The sequence below is a fragment of the Anser cygnoides genome, chromosome 1 (assembly GCF_040182565.1).
Source record: "Anser cygnoides isolate HZ-2024a breed goose chromosome 1, Taihu_goose_T2T_genome, whole genome shotgun sequence".
Taxonomy (NCBI): domain Eukaryota; kingdom Metazoa; phylum Chordata; class Aves; order Anseriformes; family Anatidae; genus Anser; species Anser cygnoides.
This window is the reverse complement of record NC_089873.1, coordinates 97,489,046-97,513,071: the sequence shown is the minus strand read 5'-3', so window position 1 is coordinate 97,513,071 and position 24,026 is coordinate 97,489,046. Positions and strand designations below refer to the sequence as shown.

At 45.1% G+C, this 24,026-nt stretch overlaps 1 protein-coding gene and 1 long non-coding RNA gene across 3 annotated transcripts in view; one reads left to right on the top strand and one right to left on the bottom strand.

Annotated features, from left to right (window-relative positions):
• GAP43 (growth associated protein 43) overlaps positions 1–24,026 on the bottom strand; it is a 59,554-nt gene that overhangs the window by 23,823 nt on the left and 11,705 nt on the right. Inside the window, exon 2 of the mRNA XM_067003760.1 lies at positions 3,397–4,024. Within this exon, the coding sequence (XP_066859861.1) occupies positions 3,397–4,024 (628 nt within the window). The remainder of the gene's footprint in view (positions 1–3,396; positions 4,025–24,026) is intronic.
• The window catches only part of LOC125182085 (uncharacterized), a 40,276-nt gene that overhangs the window by 8,812 nt on the left and 7,438 nt on the right, over positions 1–24,026 (top strand). The window lies entirely within an intron of this gene.

The window sequence follows — 24,026 nt, the reverse complement described above, 5'->3', positions numbered from 1 at the left end:
GTCTGTCAGGGGAATTAGGGAATGGTATGAAGAATCACCAAGCCTCTCTCCTGCTCCAGAAACATTAAATATTAAGCATTAAAGATCATGCAGGTCTCTTTATCTGTTAGTTAGCCCTTTCCTTTCTTCCTCTCTTTTTTGTCCTGCCCTTAAATGAAGGGAAAAATCTCTGCATACGAGATGTCGTTGACTTTTTCTCGTGTTTGCACCAGGGAAGACATCCACAGATAATGTGATACAGCCATTGTAGTAAAATTCGAGGCAGATGATCATCACTGCACAAAAGTAGCATGGTCGGCACGCCTCGCAGTAGTAGCAGCCAAGCATGCTATGGCAACCAGCCAACCGATGACATTGGCTAGGAGCCAATTTGATTTATTTTTGGCAGCTTGACACTGCGTGCTACTGTGCCAGTCTTCAATCACAGAAACGATAAGAAATGACCTTTGAAAGCCAAGGGGACAACTTCTGGGAGAAGGGGATTGATGAAGCTGAAAGAGGATCTGTCCCCAGGCTGGCGGAGTACACAAGTGGCAGATGTTTGGTAGCCCTCCCTCTTTCATGAATGACCAAACTATTGCAGCCATGCCAGCAACCACCAGTGCTGTGTTTGCTGGGGAAAGGCTGGAAGAAATGTTGAGGCATGTCTTTAAGCCTACAGAAGGAGTGAGTACCAAGAGAGAAACAGAGCGGCTTAAAGAGATGAGAGGGAGTAACGGGATGAAGATAGGAAAAAAGAGAACTTAGGCTTTCTATTAGGAAATATTTCCTACTTGTGGGATCTTTAATTTGGTGATGATGCTCTTCTATGGAAGATGCTTTGAAGCGAAAGCAGCTTCTTAGTATTCTGACCATTGTACTGTAGAGTGTATTTTAGAACACAGCCCAGCATCCTCAAAAAGATGGACAAGAAGACCTATTTAATCTTTCTCCATTTCCTTCTTGCATGGCTCAGGGGGCACTTACCCAGCTGTTCGAGTTTGTGACTGGAAGGCTGATATCATCCCTGAATTGGAATTCAGAAAAAAAAAAATCTATATTCATTAACATTTTAAAGAGAATATCAGTTTAACTGTGGCCACACACCTTCCATGTTTGCTTTCTGCAAACATTTGTAAGCTTGAGTATTACTGCATGCATATTGAATGAATCTGAACAGATGCACATACTAGCCTTGAACGGTCAAATAATCACTAAAAGCTCATTTTTTAATATATATTTGATTGTAGATTTTATAACTTATTCCGTTGGCTAGATATTTACATAAGTAGCAGTATCATGTGCAAATGTGTATTAAATTGTAATGTTCCCACTTCGAGTGATGCTAAGGCCAACAAGACTATGGGGAAGATAGCTGCAAATAACTCAGAATACTGAATAGAAATAAACCATTCTTTGATTACCAATGATTGAAAACAGGTAAAATTAAGCAAATGAAATAGCCTGCTACTATAAATTTCCTATCTCCAACCATTAAAGCAGATTAATCTGAATAAAAATAGGATATTAATGCAAAACAGAATCACTATTCCTGTTTAGGAATAAGGCATTGCAGATCTTAAATAAGAGTTAATTTGCACTCATTATTCTGTGTACACAGAGCCCCAAAACACTGATTCGCTCTGTCCTATTTTTACCATTGATGTTTATACCTTTGCCCATGTATAAAAACAAGTACAGCATGCAGCATACCAGATTGGATTTCTCAAATCACATAACATTTATTTTGCCACTCAACTCATCACATAAAGCGAAAACAAAGAACTGGAGACCTGGATCACAAAAAGCCAACATGGCAGATGCAAGTTCAAGGCTTATCTCTAGAAACGTTCAGGTGAAAGGAAGAAAAACAAGCATCTCTTTGTTATTATGTTCATTCAGCTTAGAGTCAAACTCTTCAGGACAGCTCCCCTTGTCCACACATTAAATCACAATTGTTTTGCATGAGCTCCTTTCTCAGTGCTTATCGGTCGTTTTGGATAAGTTCTTCCTTATCTTTCCACTTTGCAGAGTGGGTACAGAGTTACCTGAAGCCCTGAGCTACCTATGAAGACGGAAGTCTAATTAGAGTGCAGGAATTGTAATTTGTGACCAAAAAAAAGTAGCGGACCAAATGAAATGCAAAGAAACATTGGTAAATGTAAGATTGGATGTAGGGGCTCTATAGCATTTATATAAGGCTGTTTATGAACTTCAAGGTAATAAACCACATTTGTTCCTCAATGAGCTAATGAATGCAGAATGCCTTCTACAACTGAGTGTCTCATGAATGTGGAGGCCAGTTATGCTTGGCACTTCCTCTTGATTGAGTTTCACATGGTGCCTACTTCTGATGTAAACTTTCTTTTATTTATCTTTCTTTGATAATGTAAGGAAGGTAAGGAACAAGAGCAAAAGCATCCCCAGTCCTTTGACATATTTTCTACCAGTCTCAGTATTGTAATTCAAAAACAGCTCTTCTTTATGGTTTGTAAACACTACGCCACTGTCAAAAATGCTCACTTTTGCCTCTCAAAACTTTCACTTCTTCCCAGGGGAACTAGTTAAACAGACTTGCAGCTTGGTCAGGAGCAAAGAATTGAAAATACCTCCTAGAGCGATCGTTTGTATTCAACTCTCTCTTCTGTCCTCATTCACAGAGCTGTCAGGGCCTTTAAGCTTCCCTTTCCCTACCTGATCCCATTATCATGTGGGTCTAACCCAGCTGACACATGTCTAAAAGATTCATGCAAGTGATATGCATGGCTGTCATAGGCTGGTCTGAGTAGAGAGGCTAAAAGTAGTACTGGTTTGGATGAAAGTGATGCTGATAATATGTTCCTTACGAGGATGGAGTTGTACCAACAATCTCACCCATTCACAGGCAGATGAGAAAAAGACCCTGTTGGCTCCTTCTTTACCATCCCACCAGGAAGGATGAATGGCCGCCTGCAGTATGAGAGGGCTTTTACCTTGTGAGATTTCCAGCTCTAGCTGGCAGTCTCCAGTGAGCTGATATCAGCTTGGGCTGTTTTGTTACCCCACTGGAGCTGTGTGTTGGTGTGACTTAGGAAGTTCACCTCCCTTTTTAGTGTATGCAGAGCCTGGGAGCTCTCCAGGCTCCTCCAAGCCCCACAGTTGACTGGCTCCACAAAAAAAAGGCCTAAATGGCACCTCCACCTAGAGGAGCAAGAGCCTCAAGAAGAGATGCAGTTTTTCCAAAAGCTGCTGGGAAGCAGAGGAAAGGGTGTTAAGCAAGAGCATGCACATCCCCTGCCCCTAAAATGGATTCCCTTCTTAACCCTCATTCTGATTCCTCTGCTGACCCTTGTTGGCCAGCCTCAGATACATCCCCAAGATACCTAGGGAGGCATCCATTTCTGGAGAGGCCCACTCCCTGCCGAGGCATTCACTCACCTGTCTTCTCTTCGGTTTGGCTGCTCTCCACTGTCTCCATTTGGGGTTGCGCTGTTGCCTTGGCAGTAGCATCCTCTGCGGCAGGGGTGGTGGTGGCAGTGGTGTCAGCAGCAGGCACGTCGGCTTGTTTAGGCTCCTCTTTGTCTTGGGCTTCGTCAGCCTTCAAGGACGGCGAGTTATCAGTGGAAGCTTTAGTGGCACTTTCCGTTTCGGCGGCGGCGGCAGCAGCAGACTTTTCCTCCGAGGAGGCAGCAGGAGTGGCAGCCTGTGGGGCTGGCTGCTCTGAGCCCGTGTCAGCGGCTCCGTCTCCTTTTTTCTCCTCCGCTGGCGCGCTGCTGTCTTTGCTGCCCTCCTCCAGCTGGGCACTGTCAGCGGCGGCAGCCTCTGTGGCAGTGGGAGCCTCGCTCTCTTTGTTCTCGGCCGCTCCACCAGCAGAGCCTTCGTCCTTCTTGTCGGCGGCCTCGCTCTCAGACGCCGGGGCATCCCCCTTCTTCTCTCCCTTGAGCTTTTTCCTTGTTATGTGTCCGCGGAAGCTGGCCTGGATTTTGGTGGCTGCCTTATGAGCTTTATCTTCTGGTTTGATGCCATCTTGCTCAATCTTTTGGTCCCCATCCTCATTTTTTTCAACCTTGGAGAAAGAACAAGGGAGGAAGGCAGAGGAGAAAACAGGTAGATAAGTTAAGACTTCTTCAGGTGTATCCCAGGCTCTCGTTTAATTTGGAGTGTCCCACCTTCCCCTCCTCCTAACAGGTGACAAGTTTTGAAGCAGCCTTTCGATTTGGCAAGGCTTTGAAGCCAGGTGGCTCTAATTTCATCCTAGGGCTGAACAGACACAGGGCTTTTGTAACAGGAATTTAGAGCACCTCATCATCTCTGTCAGCAACACTGAGAGCACCTTGGCTGCGTGGAAAGGCTTGCACCAGCTGGGTTGTCACTATTGCCATGATTTATTTTCCCATCCATTTTGAAATTTACCAGTCTTTTTCCCCTAGTCATTTACAAAACACTCTCCAAGGGCAAATTTCACCGTCTTTCCAAATCCACCTATGCCTTCAAGTCTTTGTTCCCTTTTAATGATACCTTGTTTCACAGGTGTGTGACTCTAATGACACCAAGTGCTTTGTGCTTTATAGCTTTTCGGTTCAGGATTGCCCGTAGAGAATAGTACTGCTACCCACCCTAGGCAGATGCATGCTGCCAGACACACACAGATACACGCCTCACAAATGCCCTGTCTGCAAGCACTTCAAGCACTTTTCCTCTGCTCCCCACTCATGGTTTCAATGAAGGAGTAATAGGCAGATAGATATCAGTATTTCCCATTCCAGCAGATGATTATTATTTCTCTATTGGGTGGAATTCAGCCTTACAACACAGAACAGACATTCCCCATGTTTTTTAGACTTAAGACATGCATTAAAGTCCTAAATGGGACCAAAACAGAGCCTGTGCTTCATGCTGTCTGCTGCAGACAGATAATGCTCCGCTTGCAAACTCCCACTGAAAGTACAGGACATCTCATGCTTCAGCCCAGTAATTTAGCAGCTCTTGGGCAAGTAGCAGCTCAGCTGCATATTGATGAAAGGACACCGTTCTATTAATATTCCCAATGGGAAGCATTCAAAAGAGCCACTCTGAAGCAGAGGCACTGGCCTCTTTGCTGTCTGCACCTGGTTTCCAGCGCTGGCTCAGGTCACAAAAGAAAGAAAACGAGCTGGCTGAGAAAGATAGCAAGCATTTTTTCTTGTGTGGGAAGAGGAAACCGCTCCTTAGGCCACTGCAACTGAGAGATGCCATATGGGGAAAGGCCTGGGACCAGAAGAGCAGAGAGAGGATATAGTCTATCAACACACTTATAAAGAGTGCAGCAGGAATAAGGGAGAAGGAGATGCTGCATTATGCACACATGGCACTGGAAATGCCCTGCATGTGAAGAGGGTGGCTGCTGATGGGACAAACTGGCAGCAGTCACTGGGAAACAGACTGGAGGCGGTCGTTCCCCCTGCAGGGTGCAAGCACCGATGTGAGACAGGGTCAGTCACCCACATGTGGGCAAAGCCATGCCAGTGAGCCAAACGCGTGGCCGCCAGCATGCCAGAGGTGGTACCCACCATATCCAGTTGGGGCCACCGGTTGGGACAGGGTCCCCTGCCCTGGCACTGGTGCCCAGGCAGGATCATTCCCCAGGTAAACAGGGATGATCTTAAGTGGGTACAGTGACCAAAGAACGAGCAACCCCAAATCATGAAAGAAAAGAGCTGCTCCACACATCTGAGGATGGTCTGAACACTCTAGGACGTAAACCTGGCAGCAAAATTAGTTATCAGCATGTTTATGTAGGGGGTGAGTGAAAGAGCCTATGAATAAATGCGCAACTGATATTAATGCACACAATTTGGCATAAGAGGTTATGTTCCTGCTGGCACCTGGGAACAAAATGGTGGCTGTAGCTGTCAGAGGGGCAGAGCTGAGCAGTTACAGCTGCGCTTCCCCAAGACCACTAAGTGGTGTGGTCTGGAAAGTGGGCTTTTGTGTTCATGGCAGCTCATCAGGCAGCAGGGGATGGTTATGTGTAAGGACGACACATGTTGTAACCATTTACGTGTGTCTTTTGCTTGTATAGCTAATGTTGCACCGTGTTATTCAGCATCTGGGGGAAGCTCTTCAACCTCATTTCAGCACAAGGGGATGAAAGCAAATCCAAAGTAGCTTTAAACTAGCAGGTTTGGGGAAGAGCTGTGATCCAGACAAGTTATGCAAAGTCCTGCACAGGTTCATCTACCCTGCTCCTTAGGCAAGTTTTGCAGTTCGCACTAAGTCCTGAATCACTGTGGCAACATTATGGACTAGCCTGTTTATGGAGAGCTTGAATATGTCTGCATTACACTGAAGCCACAGCAATATGGGCATAGACTAGGTATTTCATTCTAGCATCAGGTAACACTTGGATGCCCTAGCTTTGACTCTCTTTCACTAAGGTCTGTGGCCAATTTCAAACAGCGGCAGGAGTGGGAGGCTGGAAAGATACCTACAAGACACTAGAAGTCCAGTACTATATATCTGATTCCTCCAAAACCACTAGTGATCATGACAAAATTGTTAATCTTGGAACAAAAGATGAAACCAAAAGATGAAGGGAGAGTTCTCTTGCCACTAGCCTTGCTGCTCTCACATCTCAGGTACCTTCTGAACCAACCAGGACAGCTCTGATGAAATGTGACCTGTTGCATGCATTGGTGACTTCTTCCCCTGGAGTTACCCTGTTATCTGGGCATTGTAACCCTGCAAGGTCTTCTCTCCTTCCTGCTGCTAGCAGGAGCAGGAACCAGGGGAACCATAGGGTGGGCTCTCCTCCTCTTCTGACAGATGACATCCTGGAGAGCTGTGACTCTGCTGCCCTGCAGGGCTCACCTTTACCTGGCAGGGTAAGGAGAGCGCTTTTTCTCTCCAAGGATGTCAGAATGAAAGCTCTCACCCACACCTACTGCATTACAGAGCTAAAAGGCTCTCTTGCTATTCTGATGACATCATTGTCCTTTTATCCCAGTTGGGATGACATCAAGTTTGAGTCCTTGCCAGATCGCAAGGTTCACGGTTGCAAAATATATTTCCAATGGGGCACTTTCAGCATCAATTCAGATATAAAAGATAAGGAATACGAGGCTGGGGCAGAGATGGGGTTTAAGGTCATGAATGACAGAAATGTACTAACAGTGTGTCTGTGCCAGCTTGGATGGCTCTTAGTGGCTCTCAGGAATCCCATTTCTATTCAGGTTTTCCCCACTGAAGCATCCTGAGCATTTGAAATGACTTATTTTCAGGCTACTGGCCTGCAGCTACTTCTGGGGTAGGACACGATATCTATCTGGTATGTATGTCATGTTGTGTAACAATGGGTTGGGTGAGAAACAGATTGTTCAGAGGGAATCTTCTGTTCTCACAGAAAGAGACAAGGGCTCTTCATCTGTGGATTATGCACACAACAGATAAACCTTAATTAAGGAAGCTGCTCAGAAATAACCTGTATACAATGAAGCTCCTGGAAAGCAATTTATCTTCCTTGGAAAGCTAAAAGGGTGAGTCAGCCTTGCCGGGATGTATTCAAAAGCATCACAGTGGAAAACAAGAAATCTCTCTGTCTTATCTATCTGCCATGCGTGTATGACAACTTGGTAGTATTGTATACCACATAGTATTGTGGTATAAAAGTGGCTATTATTATTCATGTTTGTACAGAATATAGAGCCCCCAGCCAAAAATCAGATCCGTTAAGGATAAGTTTCATATATTGCTATTTGATCACAAACCCCTTTCATCTACACATTTATGTGTAAAGGAAACTCACACTAGTACTTAATATTGAAATATTCATGATTTTTTAAGTGTGCATGCAATGTATTCTCATTCTACATGGAGAAAATGTCCTGTTTCTTTTAGTGTGAAACAAATCATAGATCTTTCAGTGGTAGGACTTGAATACACTGAGGCTGGATGATACATAGCTATATGAATGTAATAAGGGATATACATAGTCAAACACATCCTTTTTCATTTGGACTTCCCCGCATACCCACTGAAGCCAATGGGGAAAGCTTCGCCCTCATGAAATGCACTGCTACGCTTTTATGTCGCTATCTACACAGCCCACATCATCTTTCCGATCTGAGAGGGATGATCCTCTCACCGTCTCCATCTGCTTGTCTGCCACACCTCCAGGTTTCTAGGACATCCCTTCCCAGGCAGACTGTTCCTGCGAGTGAGACTTTTCTTGCTGTCACATAGCTCAGATTAGGAGATGAGAAATGAATGTGGAGGACACAGATAGGGAAGAGGTTAGTTCTTAGGTAACAGGAATGTGGAAATTGCATTGACCCATGGCCCCAAGATTTCTAATTTGGCCACCTTACTACCTTCCATCTCCAAAAGCAAAGCTTACAGAGGCATCAAAACATGACAAAGAGTGAAGAAGGCATTGCTTTAACCTCTAGGCCCATCTAAACACCCCACATGCTGGTATGGCAAGAAAGGTGAAATGGAGAAATCAGATGTTTTCCACATCAGTGTATTTACAGCCACACATAGGCAAAGCAAGAAAGGAGGAAACTGTGTTTCTGTCTTTGCTTGCCATTTATCCATTTCTCTCTTGCGGTGCACCTCATGGCCTGGCATCAGAGGGGCTGATTTGTGTTTGAGAAGAGCAGATAGAGCAATGAACTGTAACCACAGAGGAAGGACAGAAAAACAACCATGTAGCTCTGTGTTTTGGATGATGGGTTGGAGAGAGACCCTCATATTAAGAAAAAAATGACATTTCCATGACACCTGCACTAAGGTGTGTGTGGAAACCTTTCCTTCCGCTGACTAGGTAAAGTAGTGCTGAATCAACTAACCACCCGGGGTATCTGTGGGGTTAAGGTACATCTCAAACCATGCTCTAATCTTGGCTAGAACACAACGTATGTTTGACTGATGTCATTCAAGGTCACTTGGGCCCAGACTCACAACGAAATTTAGGCACCTGATTCTCACTGATTTCACAAGACTGAGTCACCTCAAAGCTTTTGTGGGCTTGGCTCAGTGACCTGATTTGTCTCAGAGACAGCATTTAAGGAGCAAAATGCATTACTAAAAAAGACCAGCTGTCTTCCCAGAAGGAGTGAAGCATGGACGCATGAGAGAGAAAAGACTTTCACGCCTTGTGAAGTGAGGAAGCAATTTAGCACAGAGAACAGCTTTTTTTAACCCAGTTAAATGGTGTGAAGACACCTGGCTAGAGGATGGCACCTCTCAGTACAACCTGTCTGCGAGGTGAGGAAACAAACAGAGTTCCTTTTTTTCCCAGGCTGGCTATGGTGATGGTGGGAAAAACACCCTTGAGAGAGAAAAGGTTAATTCATGTCTCCAAAGGCTTATGCAGGATGGTTCCCCAGTGTGTAACTAGCAGGGTATCAGCTCTCTAGTTTCAAATCCTCTAGCAATGATCAAGTTTCCATCCTTTTTTCTATGAGATCCTTTCACATGTGAAATTTCCCCTCTGTTTTACGGTACCTGGAATGGAACAGGCTAATGATGGTCAGGCAGGTGGGTGGATGTTATGCTTATGTGTATGAGAAGAGAGGTGGAAAATAACCTAAATTAGACCCATCTAGGTATTTTCAGTGTGCTTTCTCAATAAATCCATTACACATTCCTCACTTGTTTTTTGAATCTCTCTTGCATTTGTCACTCTGTCAAGCTGGTGGTGAACCACAGTGTCATCTACTACCTTGAAGCACTAACTACTCCAGTAGCTAAATGGAGAAAGGAATCAGTAATGCCTACACTGCCTCTGCAGGCTGGGCCAGAGAAAGAAGAGCCTTGCACATGCAGCTGATGCAAAGTGGCTCATGTCCAGGACTTGCCTTGGGTCTCATCTGGGCTCTGTGTAGCATGCCTGTGGTCGTGGGGCACAGGATGTATCCACTCATCTTTCTGCTCAAAAACCCAGAGACAGGACTGAGTTACAGCCCACCAGAGTGGTGCTTTTACATCGTAGATGTCAAGGGCATGTGTTTACCCTGGGGTACAGCCTAAGTGCGTGAAGACACTTGAGAGCACAAGGTCTGTGTGGACTGTACTGAAGGTCTTGTGTGCTTGGCATGATCAACATCCATGCTTCAGGATCAACAGATTTGCTTCAGGTTGGATTTTGGCACATACTGTGCTGTCAGCTGTGCCTGGTCTCCTTTTTGGAGGAAAATACTTGTTTTGCTCCAGAAGGAGACAGAGTAGATGTTCAGATCAAGGGGCTGAAGCATGAGAATGAAGCAGGAAGGTGTCAAAGCAAACAGTGTAAATTCTCTTTTAAAATAGACCATGATGAAGAAATTCATCATAAGGGTGAAAAAAATCATTTGAACTATGCTTTGGTTAGAAAAGCCCATTCATAGAAAATGAGATTTCTGCTGCAGATGTGCTTAGACAGACAAAAACTTGGATGTCACTGGACTATAGAGAAGTTTCATCCAGACTCAGACTGTGGTTTGGGTGGTCCCATTCTGGGTGGTTCTGGCAAGGATGGTTGCTGCTATGGGAATTATTTTAAAGTATCACCTTCACACTCTGAATCCCTGCATACTCTGCTGACCATGAACAGGCAATGAAATCCTGAATTATCTCCCTCCCTCCCCACCTTTTCTCTCTCGCTCTCTCTCTTCCTCTTTTCATGTTCAGTTTTAGCCTCTACAAAAATGTTTGGGGATTTGTTGTTGATCTCTGATGGCCCAGAGCGCCCGTCCCCCAGTGAGGGCTGGACACATTTCCTTCTGCTCTAGCCACAGCCAAGGGCCAGAGGGTAATTTACAGCTCCGAGTTGCTTCCCTGAGATTTCATGCAGGCAGCTGCCAAGCCTCCCCAGAGCCCAGGGTTACGCATTGTCTCTGGAGCCACTTCCACATGAAGCAGCAGCTCTTACCCCATCCCCTCTGTGGGAACACAGGTCTGCACGCAGCTCCGGTGGTGGGAAATGTCCCTACTTCTCTCCAGCCTCAATAAACTGCAGGCAGAGATACTGCAAGCCCTTCCATTGCTGTTCTCTGGGGTTAATTTGACCTTTCCTGGGTTGCACCTCAGAATTGTGAGGCATTTTGTGCTGGGACCATCAGTCCATGAGCAGCTAGGCTGGGGCCCTATCACTAGTTCAGAGCCTACTGGTGCTCCCTGATGCTTTGTCCAGGGTTTTTGCAGCCAGCAGAGTAACCATGAAAGCCTCAGCCCCAGGACCATCCAGTCTCTAAACCTGCTTTTTAACCTGCCTGTTAGCCTTGGATTTCTTCTGGTACCTCCTGCTGGCAGCAACTAACCCTAATGCCATGAAATCACTCAACCTAGTGACGAGGGAGAGCAGAGCATCAAGTAGGTTCCCCCCTGCTTGATGATAACCACGGGGCTGTATTCTTTCCTTTTTTATTATTATTATTTTAATTTATTTCATTGGGAATGAGGGCAATTATCTTCTAAGAAAGCACTTATAGGTTTGTTAAAGTCAGGCAAACATCTCCAGCAACTAGGGAAAACAAAGTGCAGATTAATTCCCAGTAGCTTGGGAAACTGCTTGCAGGGTGGGCTCTGCTCTTGCAGCAGTGACCTCCCCTCCCAGCACAGCCCCAGGCCTTGCCACTCTGCAGGTGAGCAGTGACGGGGAGGTGTGGGGATGAAACCCTAAGTGCATAGAGGAGGCTCTGCAAAGACTGGTCTGGTAAGGGGGAAGGCTGGAGGAGTGAGATGGCAGAGCTCAAGGCAGAGATGGAAAGGAATGAGATTGGAGGAGTAGGAGCAACACAGGAACCAAATGAGGAGAAAAGGAAAGGCAGGGAAGAGGTAAAAGCTAGCCAAAGCCAAGCCACTGAATGAAGAGAGGTAAATAAGTAACAGGCACACTGAGAGGGGTGCAGTAAAGAGGAAGGGGGAGTGCAGGTGAGATGGAGAAAAAAAATCACTGATCCACATCCTAAGGCCATGACGGTGAGAAATACCCAGAGAAAATGGGCAGCTAAATAGCTGAGCAGGGTCTCCTGGAGCAGATCGGCATGACTGTCTGTGCCACAGCGGAAAGAAGTGCTGGCAGTGTTTTCTCTGGCACGTGCCACCTTGCTGCACAGCCCTGGCTGTCACTTCCATGGCACTGGGCTAGCAGTGGTCCTGGGGACCCTCCACGGGCTTCTCTCCAGGAGCAGCCAGGTTATTCCTGCGATCAACAGCGCCCTGTTGGGGAGCTGGCCCTGTCCATAATCAGAGTGATTGGGTTGATGTCTGACAGACCTGGACAGAGACTCTCCTGCTCCCTCCCCTTCCTGGACAGCGGAGGATGGAAATGAGATGGAGTAGCATCTTTACAGTGGCAGGGAGATACAGGAGAGGAAATCCGGGTGAGGAGTGAAGGGTGTTCAGGTCCCAGGTCCTTCACTCATAGCTCTGTGTCACCCTACTTGAAAAGCACAGAGGGCAATGCTTACTCTGCTCTTGAAATCTGGTGTTTTGCTGCGGTGTTGCAGGGGAGGCAAGGTGATCTCATGAATATCCTGTTCATTCAGTACAGACCACTCTATCAACCATGCTCGTGTCAACCAACGTTTCCTTAGGAAAATGCTTGTGGCTGTGCAACAGCCTCCACTGCCTTCCCATGCTGCTCCACACTGAACCGCCCTACAATGAAATTGTATTTCAACCAGACCTTGCATCCCTCACCACTTTACACCTAGCACCTGCACAAATCAGGAAAGGTCTCTCTCCTCCTGGACTGCACTTACTGCTAGGTGAAAGCCTGCAGCTGCTACCTGTGCCCACAGCCACAAACAGCAGATTAACTTGGGGCTGGGCGGACAGGGGTGCCGCACCTCACTGAAATTACAGGGTGACCTGAAGAAGTCACAACCAGGATTCTTGATCAAGATCTGGCAAGGACAGTAAAGTTAGAGTTGCTTTCTTACTCTTCATTATTCTCCCCGGTCAGACCTTCATCATTTGTTTTTCCATCCTCCTGAAAGAGAGCCTAACCCACAGCACCACCTTCACCCAACAGCTTCCCCTCTCCCCAGGGAGCAGAGAACAACCTTTCAAACCACCAGAGCTGCTTGCAGCACAACCAAGCAACCAGGCTTGCAGGTCTCCTACATAACTTGACAAACCAGCTCTAAAACGGCTCAGCCTAAAATACCTCACTCATAATCTCTTAAGCTTTTTTTCTTTTCCAGATAGACCAATCCCACACACTCACTGCAGAGCTGAACCATGTGTATCAGGATTGTGTATCCTCAGAGATCCCCAAAGAGAATGAATCCATAGTAAAGACTGCTGCCCATTGGTATAGATTCCATCTCCTTACAGGGGCAGCTTTTTTTTTTTTTCCTCAGCTTCTGGTTCTGAAGAGTTCAATGGGTCTCGGTGGCCCTGCCTCTCCTTCCCAGCCAGGACTGGCTCTGCCAGCTCAGCTTCTTGCTCTGTGGTGTTGCCTGACCTTGCTAACACCAGCCCTGGCGCCACTAGGACTGGGGTCAGCCTTGTTGCTGAAGGCAGAGAATGACAGCTTTGAGCTCTGGCTCTGATCTTCACAGCAGCTCAGTTCAGTGATTTGTGTTGTGGCTCTTTGTGCCCATCTGGGCTTGCCTGACCCAGAGATTGCCATCAGGCATATGGATTTACTTTTGCCTCTGGCTTGCCCTGGCCTTTCCCTCTACCCACCCTCACTTCAGCGGTACCACTGGTGCTGATGGTGGCCCCACAGATGATCTGCAGGGCACGAAACAGGGCTCTCATGACATCACGCGTATGGACTCACTACAAGCAATGGGCAAGACATGGTCACCTCTTATAGATCTGAATTTTTCACAGCAGCAGCATGTCTTGGATGTCAGAGACCTTACAGAAAACTTTCTGTGAAATTACTCTTGGCCTACTTTTTTTTTTTTCCCCTTCCTTGTATGTGTTTAATGTGCAAGCAGAGGCAGAGAAAGGAGAGAGGTCCCCTATCTCCTTCATTCTTAATCTCACCTTTGTTAAGCTAAATTACCCTTGAGATATCACATAGAGGAATAGGTCCGTGGGCCCACTATGAGCTCTGGGATACTGCTGGCACAGCAAACCGTGAGAAAACCTAGGCCTTATCTCTCTGTTCCTCCTATCCTGAAGTTTCTACAGCTTATTAACAAACAATTGCACTGAGATCTTACTGGAATTTCAAGGCCAAATGCAATGTTGGATGGTTAAAGTGGGGGCGTAATTCCATTGATTTCAACATCATTTTCACCAGGGGTAATTTTCACAAGACCTCTGTGGTCTGCTGCTCCAAGCGACTGGGGAGAGAGGACATTGTTATGTTCCAAAAGGACTCTGAATCTAATTGAATTAGCATTCCTAGTGTTGCAAGAGTCTCAAATGCATGGTGTTGTAGCAAGACAAAGGATTGTGCAATATTTAAGCTGTGCTCTTATCTATTCCCTCCTGCCAGTGCAGGATAAGAACATCCTGAAAGGAGGCAAGAGTGTCTGTCAGAACCTGAAAAGGTCTCCAGGGGGTGCCTGTATGACACAGCTCAAGAACCTGGGCTTGTCTGTCTGAGACCACGCACCGTTTGTGCTGCTTCGGTGTGTTCCAGGGGGCGTAAAGCTGATGAACCAAGCCCATGATTGCAGCTGTCACTGCTGAGTGGCAGAGCGCCCAAGGCTTAATGCTGGGCCTTACCCCTCTCCCATCCTTCAGGTAGGACTGTCACCAGAGCACAGGCACGGCTTTGATTGGAATGATCCTTTGGGGCCACAGGCAGCTGAACGTGAGGCTGAGCAGCCTCAGGGCTTAATCACTTATTCTAGAGACTGGCACTGAGCTATGGGAAATGCGCATGTGGCTTCAAGCCATTTTGTTTCCTACTTTGCTTCTCTGCTGTATACAACTCTACTGAAAAAGGGGAAGGGGGGATGCAAGCCTGCAGTGCATGCTGAGATAGACCCTTTGTGGACACTGCTAAGTTAGTGCTATAAAAACCTCCAGCCAAAAGGAACATTTTGAATAGATGTGAATAGATGTTGAAAAAAAAAAAAAAAGCCTGAAGTGTTTGGAATCACCTCTCCTAAGGGCTAGTATATCACAGACACATGTAATTGTCACTCAGAGGTTCCTCTAAGCTTCCTGCTGTAGGTGAGCTCTTTTGTCTTTCCAGTTTTTCACTGCCTGGGCATTTCATCTTTAAGTTGTTATTATAAAAGGGATTCAAACAGCCTTACACATCTTGGTCCTAAAGTCTTCTGGCTTTTTTCCATTCTTCAGTCAGGAAGCATGGCAGGAGCCTCGATGCACCGTGCATGGCAATGTGTTTTCCCCAGGCACCCAGTTTAGATCACTGTATCTGGTGCATCTGTAATGCAACCTTACTGTACATCCAGGCACCCCTGGAGCTCTCCCTGTGGAAAGCTTTACTCAGCAGCCCACCTGGCAGAGGTGCTGAGGGAAAAGGAGACCCTTCGAGAAAACAAGGAGATGGCTGGGCAGGCAGAGTGCACAGAGCTCCCTCCACTTCTTTCTGTTCTGCTGCAGATGTGATATAGAAAGTGAGCTGTCAGCCTGAGAAGAACCTGTGGAATAGCACCTTCTTCCCTCATGGTCCAGCGCAAAGACAGACAGAAAGCACTGGGATGCATGCATGGACAGTCTAACATCAGAAAAGTGTGTAGTGTTTCATCTTCTGCCAGGAAGGACCAGTTCACACCACACAGCTTTGTCACAGAGTGAGGAGCAAATCATTAGAAAGCCCTGATGGCCAGCTGGATCCTCTCCAGGGTCCTCTCAGCCCTCCCTGTGCACTGCAGCAGGACCGATTTTCTTCATATTTAACCAACCCTGCAAGAGCAGTGCTTCTTATCAGTCTTTGGGCATTTCCCCCAAAGATCATTCTCTGGGTTTCTCTGACAGCTTATTCCCTTGGTGAACTAAATTCCTTTCCAGAGTTTCAGTCAGCCCCCTGCTTCTTGTCTATGTTGAGAACAGCTTGTTTCTGCTTTCTTAGTAACACTCCTTTGTATGTCGATAGCTCTCACCTTTCATACCATCCTTCTTTACCAGGCCATTCTTCCTAGCTCTCTTAACTCCTAATCAGAGTTCTTACTTTGGTTACTGAATTCACATTTTCTCTACTGAGAAATGACTAAAATGTCTCCCCGGCTTTAATGAATAATGAAACACTATACTCACAAAAATAATAATTAGCGACGTAGCTAAAAATAAATCAGTGTGTGGATCAGACTCCCAAAGGCAGTAGAAAAAGCTGCAGCCATGAACATAGATGGTGACGAAAATAGCTAAGCACTCAGTGAAAAAAAAGGCAAAATAAAAAAGTTTAGGGGAACTTATGAATGGCTGAGTATCCTATAGATAGATAGCAAGCCATGCTGACTGTTAAACACAGTCCTGACTGCTCTGTTTCCCGTCAGCCTCCCCCAGATGCTATTCAGCACATTTAGAAGTTTTCTGAGGATGTCAAGAGGTTGGATAGCTGAAGCAGGCTAGGACAAATAAGACGGAGTGGAAGGAAGCCAACCACTTTTCAGAGGTTCTCAGAGAGTTTCCATCCGGGCTCCTATTGTACTAACAGTGAGCTTCCAGATGAAGGGAGAGGTGCCCACTGTGAGAAGAGCCAAATGTATGAGGATTTACGATGATGACAATAATTATTATTTCTACATCCTTGGGATATATCTCCCTTGTGGTGCTGGGAAAGGAAGCCATGAAACAAGCAACAGGAGACAAGACAATGGGAGTGTGTTGAACTCAAGAAAGTGCACAGGCAGCACATGCTGGTTCACAGAGGAAAAAGAATTCAGATACTATAGGGACCAGCTTGCTCTCTCCTAGCACCATACAAAATATAGAGCCATTGCTTAGCAGAAAGACGTAATTCCTGCTTCTTCAGGGAATTGCAAGACAAAGCTGGTTCTTGCCAGCCCAATTTATTGACCCATAAACAATCACACTTAGTCCTTCCTAAATTGGAGTTAGGCAAATTGTAGGTCTGCTCAAACGAAGCAAAGATAACGGTTTGCAAATGTCTGTGTCATGTGGCCAGGTTACGGCACCATTATATTCCACTTTTCAGATGAACTTTTGCCTCAGCCATGAAAATAGTCACAAATCCCACAAATTCTGTTACAGGGAGTGATTACCTATTCAGCTCTGGAATGCGGCTTTTCTGTTATTTGTGGGATGGTGTTCTGTTTTTGTTTGTTTGTTTGTTTGAACTCTATTTTTCTCCTTTCCTGTCAGACAGAGGAAACCATATCATATGAGTATCACAAAAGGCATGTCACAAACACACACATACACACACGCACACACAGATACATGTATATAAATAGTGGAGTATGTCAATAATATGCAAGAAATCTACTGCCTGAAGTCAGTCTGCATAACCTATTCACTAAATTCTGCTGAAATGAAATCAGAAATGAAGCATAGATACAGAATATTTTCAAAGCGATTAAATTCAGCAAGAGTCATTTGAGCCTTTCCAGAAAAGAATGAGTTCCAAACGCACAAACGCTTTCTGAACTCTTCCAGAAGAGTCACTAACTCAGGGTTTGGGGATCTGACTAATCACTAGTAACATCTGAGAGCATTCAGTGTAGACTTGGAGAACCTATTGGGGCTTTCAGGTACTTAACGTTTTGATCTCAGTGCAATGCAGAGGAAAAAAAGTTTCCTGTATTTTGCTTTGGTTGCAGAAACAATTATTTTGAAGCCTCAAGAAAACATAACACATACCCTCTCCTCCCCCAAGATGCTTGCTTTCTAGATTGTACTTTCACAGCACTTTACAAACATTCATGAATTATTAACATTTTAGTATACATTTCTATGCTTTAGTTCTAGTGGGTCAGCATAAAGTTGACTGAATGAAGAAATAAGGGACTAGGTTTTGAGGAACCAGTGGTGGGCTCTTCACAAATACCTATTTGCCTTAATCCTGTTGAAACCAGTGAGAACTAGACACCAAGGTTCTCTGAGAAACCTGCTAGCATCCTGCCTATATAAATCTTATTTGTTAGGACAGTTCTGTAAATTACCTGATAACACCCTGACACTGTTTTGAAGTAGCTTTGTAAATATCTGCTGAAAGATTGCAAAGTAAAACAAAGGAGCTTAAAGAAGACTTAAAGCTTTAGTAGGAATTCTAGATATTTGAAGCTTAGGAAACTCAGGGGAATAAAAGGATTACAGTGAAGTCTCGGTCCCATTTTTTGCAGTCAGAAAGTGGAAAATGAAAATTCAAGAGGCAGAGGCTTGCCAAAGAAGAACAGGATCTCAGGGTTAGGACAGCTGACAGATGGGTCTTCTACAGCCCTGCCCAACCTTTGCTGCAGAAGTCCTCTGTTATCCTGGCCCTTATTTTTCACAGGGCAACTCCTAGTTGTGTGTTCCTCATCTTTGAGTAGCTGGCTTCAGACGCTTTGAGTCTGATTTGGAGCAGGGCTGAGCGCTCAGAGCTGCAGCTGAGTTTAAAGGGAGATGTTTTCAGATATGTGCCATAGAAAATAAAAACTACTAATAAAAGTCACTTCCTTTGTTTCTCAAATTTGGCACATAAAAGTAGGGAATCCTGCTGACCAAACTCTCTTTGTGTCTCAGTTCTTCACCTGCAAAAAATGGAGTACAATACTCAGTTATCTCATATGAGTGTTGCAAAGATTAAATAAGTAATGTTAGCTAAGTGCTCGGAATCACAAGGCAGCCCAGGAGAAAATTAGTATTTCTGATTTCAGAGCAGAGTTTGAATAGTATTTATTGAATAAAGCTGTGGGGTCACACGCAGACATAGTATGAGAGAACAAAATATTGAATAACTGCTCATTAAGTGAGCACTGTCCATTCTGTGACCTGAATGTGGTAGGAATCCCTTGAAAGAAAAATGTGTTCCTGTTATTAGAAGGATATTGAAACACACACACAAGAAGAGACCGTGCTGAGGATTCACAGGCAACCGCACTTCCAGTATTGGCTAATTTCTGAGTACTTGACTTAGCAGCCTTAATAACTTTCTTCTAATATAGCTTCTCTGTGGTCTTTTTCACACATATACCAGTTCGCATTGCATCTGAAGTCTAAATCCATTTCCACTCCTAGTAATGAAGGATGATTCAACCAATGCTATGTTCCTTTCACGTTCTAAAATACAATGAGCTAAAGCATGGGAGCTCAAACTGATTGGCCTACAAAAAACATCTGCCAGTGTCCAAGAGGTGTCAAAGCCCTACCAGGTAACAGGTGAGGGATTTTCAACAGGCAGAAAACAGCAACAGATCCCCGAGGTCCCAGCACCCCATGTGGAGTGAGGTGAGGCTGGGTGCCCAGCTGAGTCCTAGTGCTTTTGGGAGCTGTGGGCTTCAGAAGCCTCAGAGACCATCTTCCTGCATGGAGATGCTGATAGAAAAGTAGCCCTAACGTCAGCAGAGTGTGCTGGCAGTAATTTGACATATCTCCATTGCCAGAGTCATACTTCAGTTGCTTAAAAGTCACAGGCTGGCCATCCTTGAATTAGGAGAGGCAGGATTATCAGTAGAAAATGAGACGTTTTCCTTAGCAAAAAATAAATTAATGGAAAATAAGTCTTATCCGGCAATCTAATGAATGCATAATTACTGCATCAGGGAAAAGCCCCCTAAAGATTTCATCATTTAATATGTACAAAAAGCTACTGAACAGAGAATTACTTTGTTCAAAGGATCAGCTGTATCCTTGCCTAGTTTTCAGCAACTCAGTGGCTACCCTGCAGTATCAGAGCTGGAATAGTAGGAGTGCTGCAGGGCAAGAGCACAGGATGTTGCTAAAAGTGGAGCAAAGGAATGACAGAAATCCTGTTCAGCATTTTCCTATGCTCTGTATAACAGTGCTATTTCACTGCCAACAGCAGCAAACTGACCTCCTGTTTACACCACAGTACTTGCAACTTGTTTTTTTTTTTCCCTAAAAACTGTGCCCATCTCCAATTCTGATTAGTATCTCCAGGCATTTCTGTGCTGCTCAGAGTTTTCACAGATTTCCACACAGCAGAATCGCTCTTCATGGTACCCCTAAGAGGTACTCAGTACACTCTGTCGTCTGCTGCGCCTGACAGCCGGAAAAGCTTTGAGGCAAGTACCCCAGAGACAAGTTGAAAAATTACAGGTTGGAGATACCGGCAGCAACGCTACCATGCTGTGTGAAGCTGAGATGCGATGAATCACATGTGAAAGATGGGACTGAATGGGGCTGGATATGAGGAGGCAGAGCAACGGGGAACACATTTGCCGTTCTGCAGGGTCCGGTCAGAACCGCAGAAGAGAAAGAGAAGAAAGCCAGCCCTGCCAGTGGGGCCACTTACTGCACTTTGTGAGATGGGAAGGCTGACCTGAGCTCGGGAAGGCCCACTTGGTTCTGGAGTGGGTGCTTGCAAATTGCAGCACCACCTGCTGTGGTCAGTGCTTTTCCTTCTATGGGAGAAGACGACAGTGGAGCCACATGATTGTAGATGCTCCCAACGATCTAGTCTGGCACCTTTCCCCACTTTTCCCCTCATTTCTGTGCCATGGCAGTTTATAATCCTTAGGCAACCTACACAGGAACAGGGGTTGCCCCAGGGTGAAATCCCATCTGATCTGAGAGCAGTGGGGACTACAAAACCCCCACCACTTCACAAACGCTAACACAAGACTTATGTTTCCATTACCTTCTTGGCAAACATGCATCTGGTTTGGCCTAGAGAGATAGCCTTCGGTTTGGCCTAGAGAGATAGCCTTCACTTTGCAACCAGGCCTCTTTCTTCCCTATGCTGATAGCCTCTCCACTTCCACTCTTGACTGGAGAGGAGCAGGGTCCTTTTCCCAGACTTGGCACCAGAACCTTCTCTTTTGGCCACCTCTGTCAAGTGTCTCTCCAGATCACTCAGCCTTGACCATCAAGTCTGCAACACTGCTGACAGCCAGAGGATTAACTAGAGGAGCGGGAGGAGGTCTCTTAAGATGCCATGATGAGCAATCTCAGCAGAAGGTCCCCAAAACAGGAGACGGGGTGCCCTCATAAGGCATAGGCTTCAAGTCATAACCAGTAGTTAGATTTTTTAGGTTTACAGTATCATGCCATGTTGACACGTCTCAGGAGAACAGACAGAGGCACGAGTCTTCTTCCATACTATCGGAGTGTGGGTGAATTCCTTTCACTCACAGACTTTGGAATTTCTGCACTGGGATTTCTGTATTTCCATTTCAGGCTCTTTTAAGACAAAACTCTCCCCTGAGCGTTTTAGGCTGCTTTGTGTCCCTGTGGGAGAAGCAAACTTTTTTTCTGGGGATAATTCATGAACACTGAGACCTTAGAGGCAACGCATTGGTTCATCAGCAGCCAACATATGTAATAACGGTGGGAAAAATTCCCACCTGCACCTGGCCAGAAGCCTGTGTCCCATCTCATGCAACAGAGAGCAGAGGAAGGCATGCAGGTGTTCTGAGTCTCTACAGTAACAACCCCAGGCAGGCTCTCATTAATAAAAGTGTATGACCATGTATCAATGAGGCTCCTGACTTTTCTCTGCCTACCTGTAAATCCCTATTTGAAGACTCTGACATTTTTCTTAAGCCCATTCTCAACTGGAGCTGATGTTCCAGGCAAACTGAGTATGACTTCCCCACACAGAGGCCCTCCAGGGTAACAAAGGGAGCCTAAGCTTCATGAGAACAGCATCGAGGTCGGGACACAGGACCTACAAAACCATAGACCTTCCTGCTTCCTCAATTCTCCAGCTCAGCCCTTCTCTGTAGACAGATGCATGCTCCATTTCCACAGACGCAAATATTAAGTGACCAGTAAAGGAAGCAAACAAATGATTTACATTACTCAAGCTGCTTCTTCCATGTGCAAAGCAGGGGAAGAGCAGAAGAAAAACAAAACGTACTTTTCCCATTATCTCTAGATTAATTCAAGGCATATAAATACTAGTGTAAACACTACAGGTAGCATATAGAGGGAAAAACAGGCAGATAATTCTACTTTCTTCTGTGCCTCAGTTTCCAGACTTACAAAGGGAGTAATAACAGCAGTGCTCAAAGCCTGATGTGTTAGGGATCTAAAATGACTTCTTCTGGCACCAGGCAAAAATACAGTACTAGTTTCAGTGACAACACATTTGGCCCATTTTTGTCCACGTATTCTGCAAGCCATTGTTCATAGGCACAAGTACAAAGTACCATGACTCATACATTACGTAAAAAGCCTATCTTACAATCATCTTCATGGGCACATGGTAAAGGCTGAAGTAGAAAACATAAAATGGAGACTACCTCTGAAATCTTGCTTTTACTCCTTTGTGCATATGCCTTATGACAGTTTTTATCATACCACTTTTTTCCTGCAAGTCCTCCCCACCCCAGCTAGTACAAAGGCTAGACAAAGCTCACTGAGTGGGTGCTTTCAGCATTTTCCCTTCATCCTAATTTCAGGCATGGTGAAGTGCATTATTTGGCATACATTTGAAAGCCAGCACTGAATACAGAATTACTGATTTCTTCATAGGCTTTTCCACAGAGCAATTTTGCTGCAGCATCTCAGTGCTCTACGAGCCTTAACAGATGTTCTCACAGGGGAGGCAGGTGAGGCTGTTACCTCTACTTTACAACCACTGAAATAAGACACAAAGAGGATAAGGCCAAAAAGTCCAGGGCACCCACTAATTTGGGTCCCCAGATTGAGATGCCGTGGATTAGCATTTCCCCAGCTCTGTGCATGCTGGCAGCAGACTCCATACAATACCAGCTCTGCATTTTGGCAAGTCAGACCCCAGGTGTCTCAGGCTGAGAACCCAGAGAATGAGAGCACACCAATTAGTGGCCACCCATGGAAAGCCTCATTTATACGGCTTTTTCAGTATCACATTGGAACTTGTGGCAAGAGGCAGGAAAGGTTCAGGGGCAGTATTCAATTGCCATAACATGAGACCATTCTTCTGCTTTTGAACAGCCCCCTGCCCGATTCAATACACAACCTTCATCACTGGCAATAAGTGGAACAGGAGACTATAGAAAACACCTTAGTTTATGGCAAAACCCATTCAGTCCCTAAGTATATCCCATTCTGTGCACTGAATGAGGCTGCGATCCTATTGAAAAAAATATATACCACTATTTGACCATATAATTAAGGACCACATAATTATGCCTGTACATGAGGGAAGGCAAATTAGAGAAGGATTGGCAACTCTTTCAATTAATCATTTGACTATATCCAAAGTGTCTGACTGAAAACTCAAAGTATGCTTTTAAAAAGTGCTTCATTTCCTATTTTAAAAATGCAAAACAAAAAGAAAGAAAATTGGAAATTCCATCATTTGAAATCATAATGGCTTTCTCTCTCCTTGTATTATAAATTCACAGCATTTGCTTATTAAATAGTTGCAAAACTATTGCACTTTCCAAACTTTATTCTTCTAATATCAACCTCAGATATAGCCAAATAAAAAAATAAAAAATCACAATGCATATTTGAAGAAAATCCCTACCAAGAACTCCTTATCCAAACAGGAAAAGCTCAGCAAAAATCCATGTAGTTGTAAAGACTGTCTTCGACTGTTAAAACTTCTCATCCCCCAAAAGCTGGGTAATCCTGACTACAGGCAGGATGTCTTGTTCCTGCTTTTGTGTTGTGCGGAGGCTTTGGAAGAACCTAAGAAAGGATATCTTCCTGATGGGTTGTATGGACTCAGCACGTGATAACAGAAGATACTACAGCTCAGTTTTATTTCTTCTACATTCTCATGCAACAGTATTTCTTCTGCTGTATGAGAAAGTATTTGTTGAAGGTGAAGTCTCTTTAATTGCATGTCTCAGCATGTTTTATTTAGTATTCCCAGCTACTGCTGGGACACATCATAATGGGAGCAGAGGGGATTAAGCACTAAAGGTGAGTGCTAGTAGGGGTGCAGCACTCCAGTTGGGAATTTCTGAGTGACTGCCACATATATGCTTTGAGACAATTTATGTCAGGCAGGTAGAAGTCACCAACTGATAAATCCCTTGTAACAATCCTCTCCTGAGGATGATGAAAAGGGAATCCCAGTGTGGAGTTCCAACAGATGTCCATGT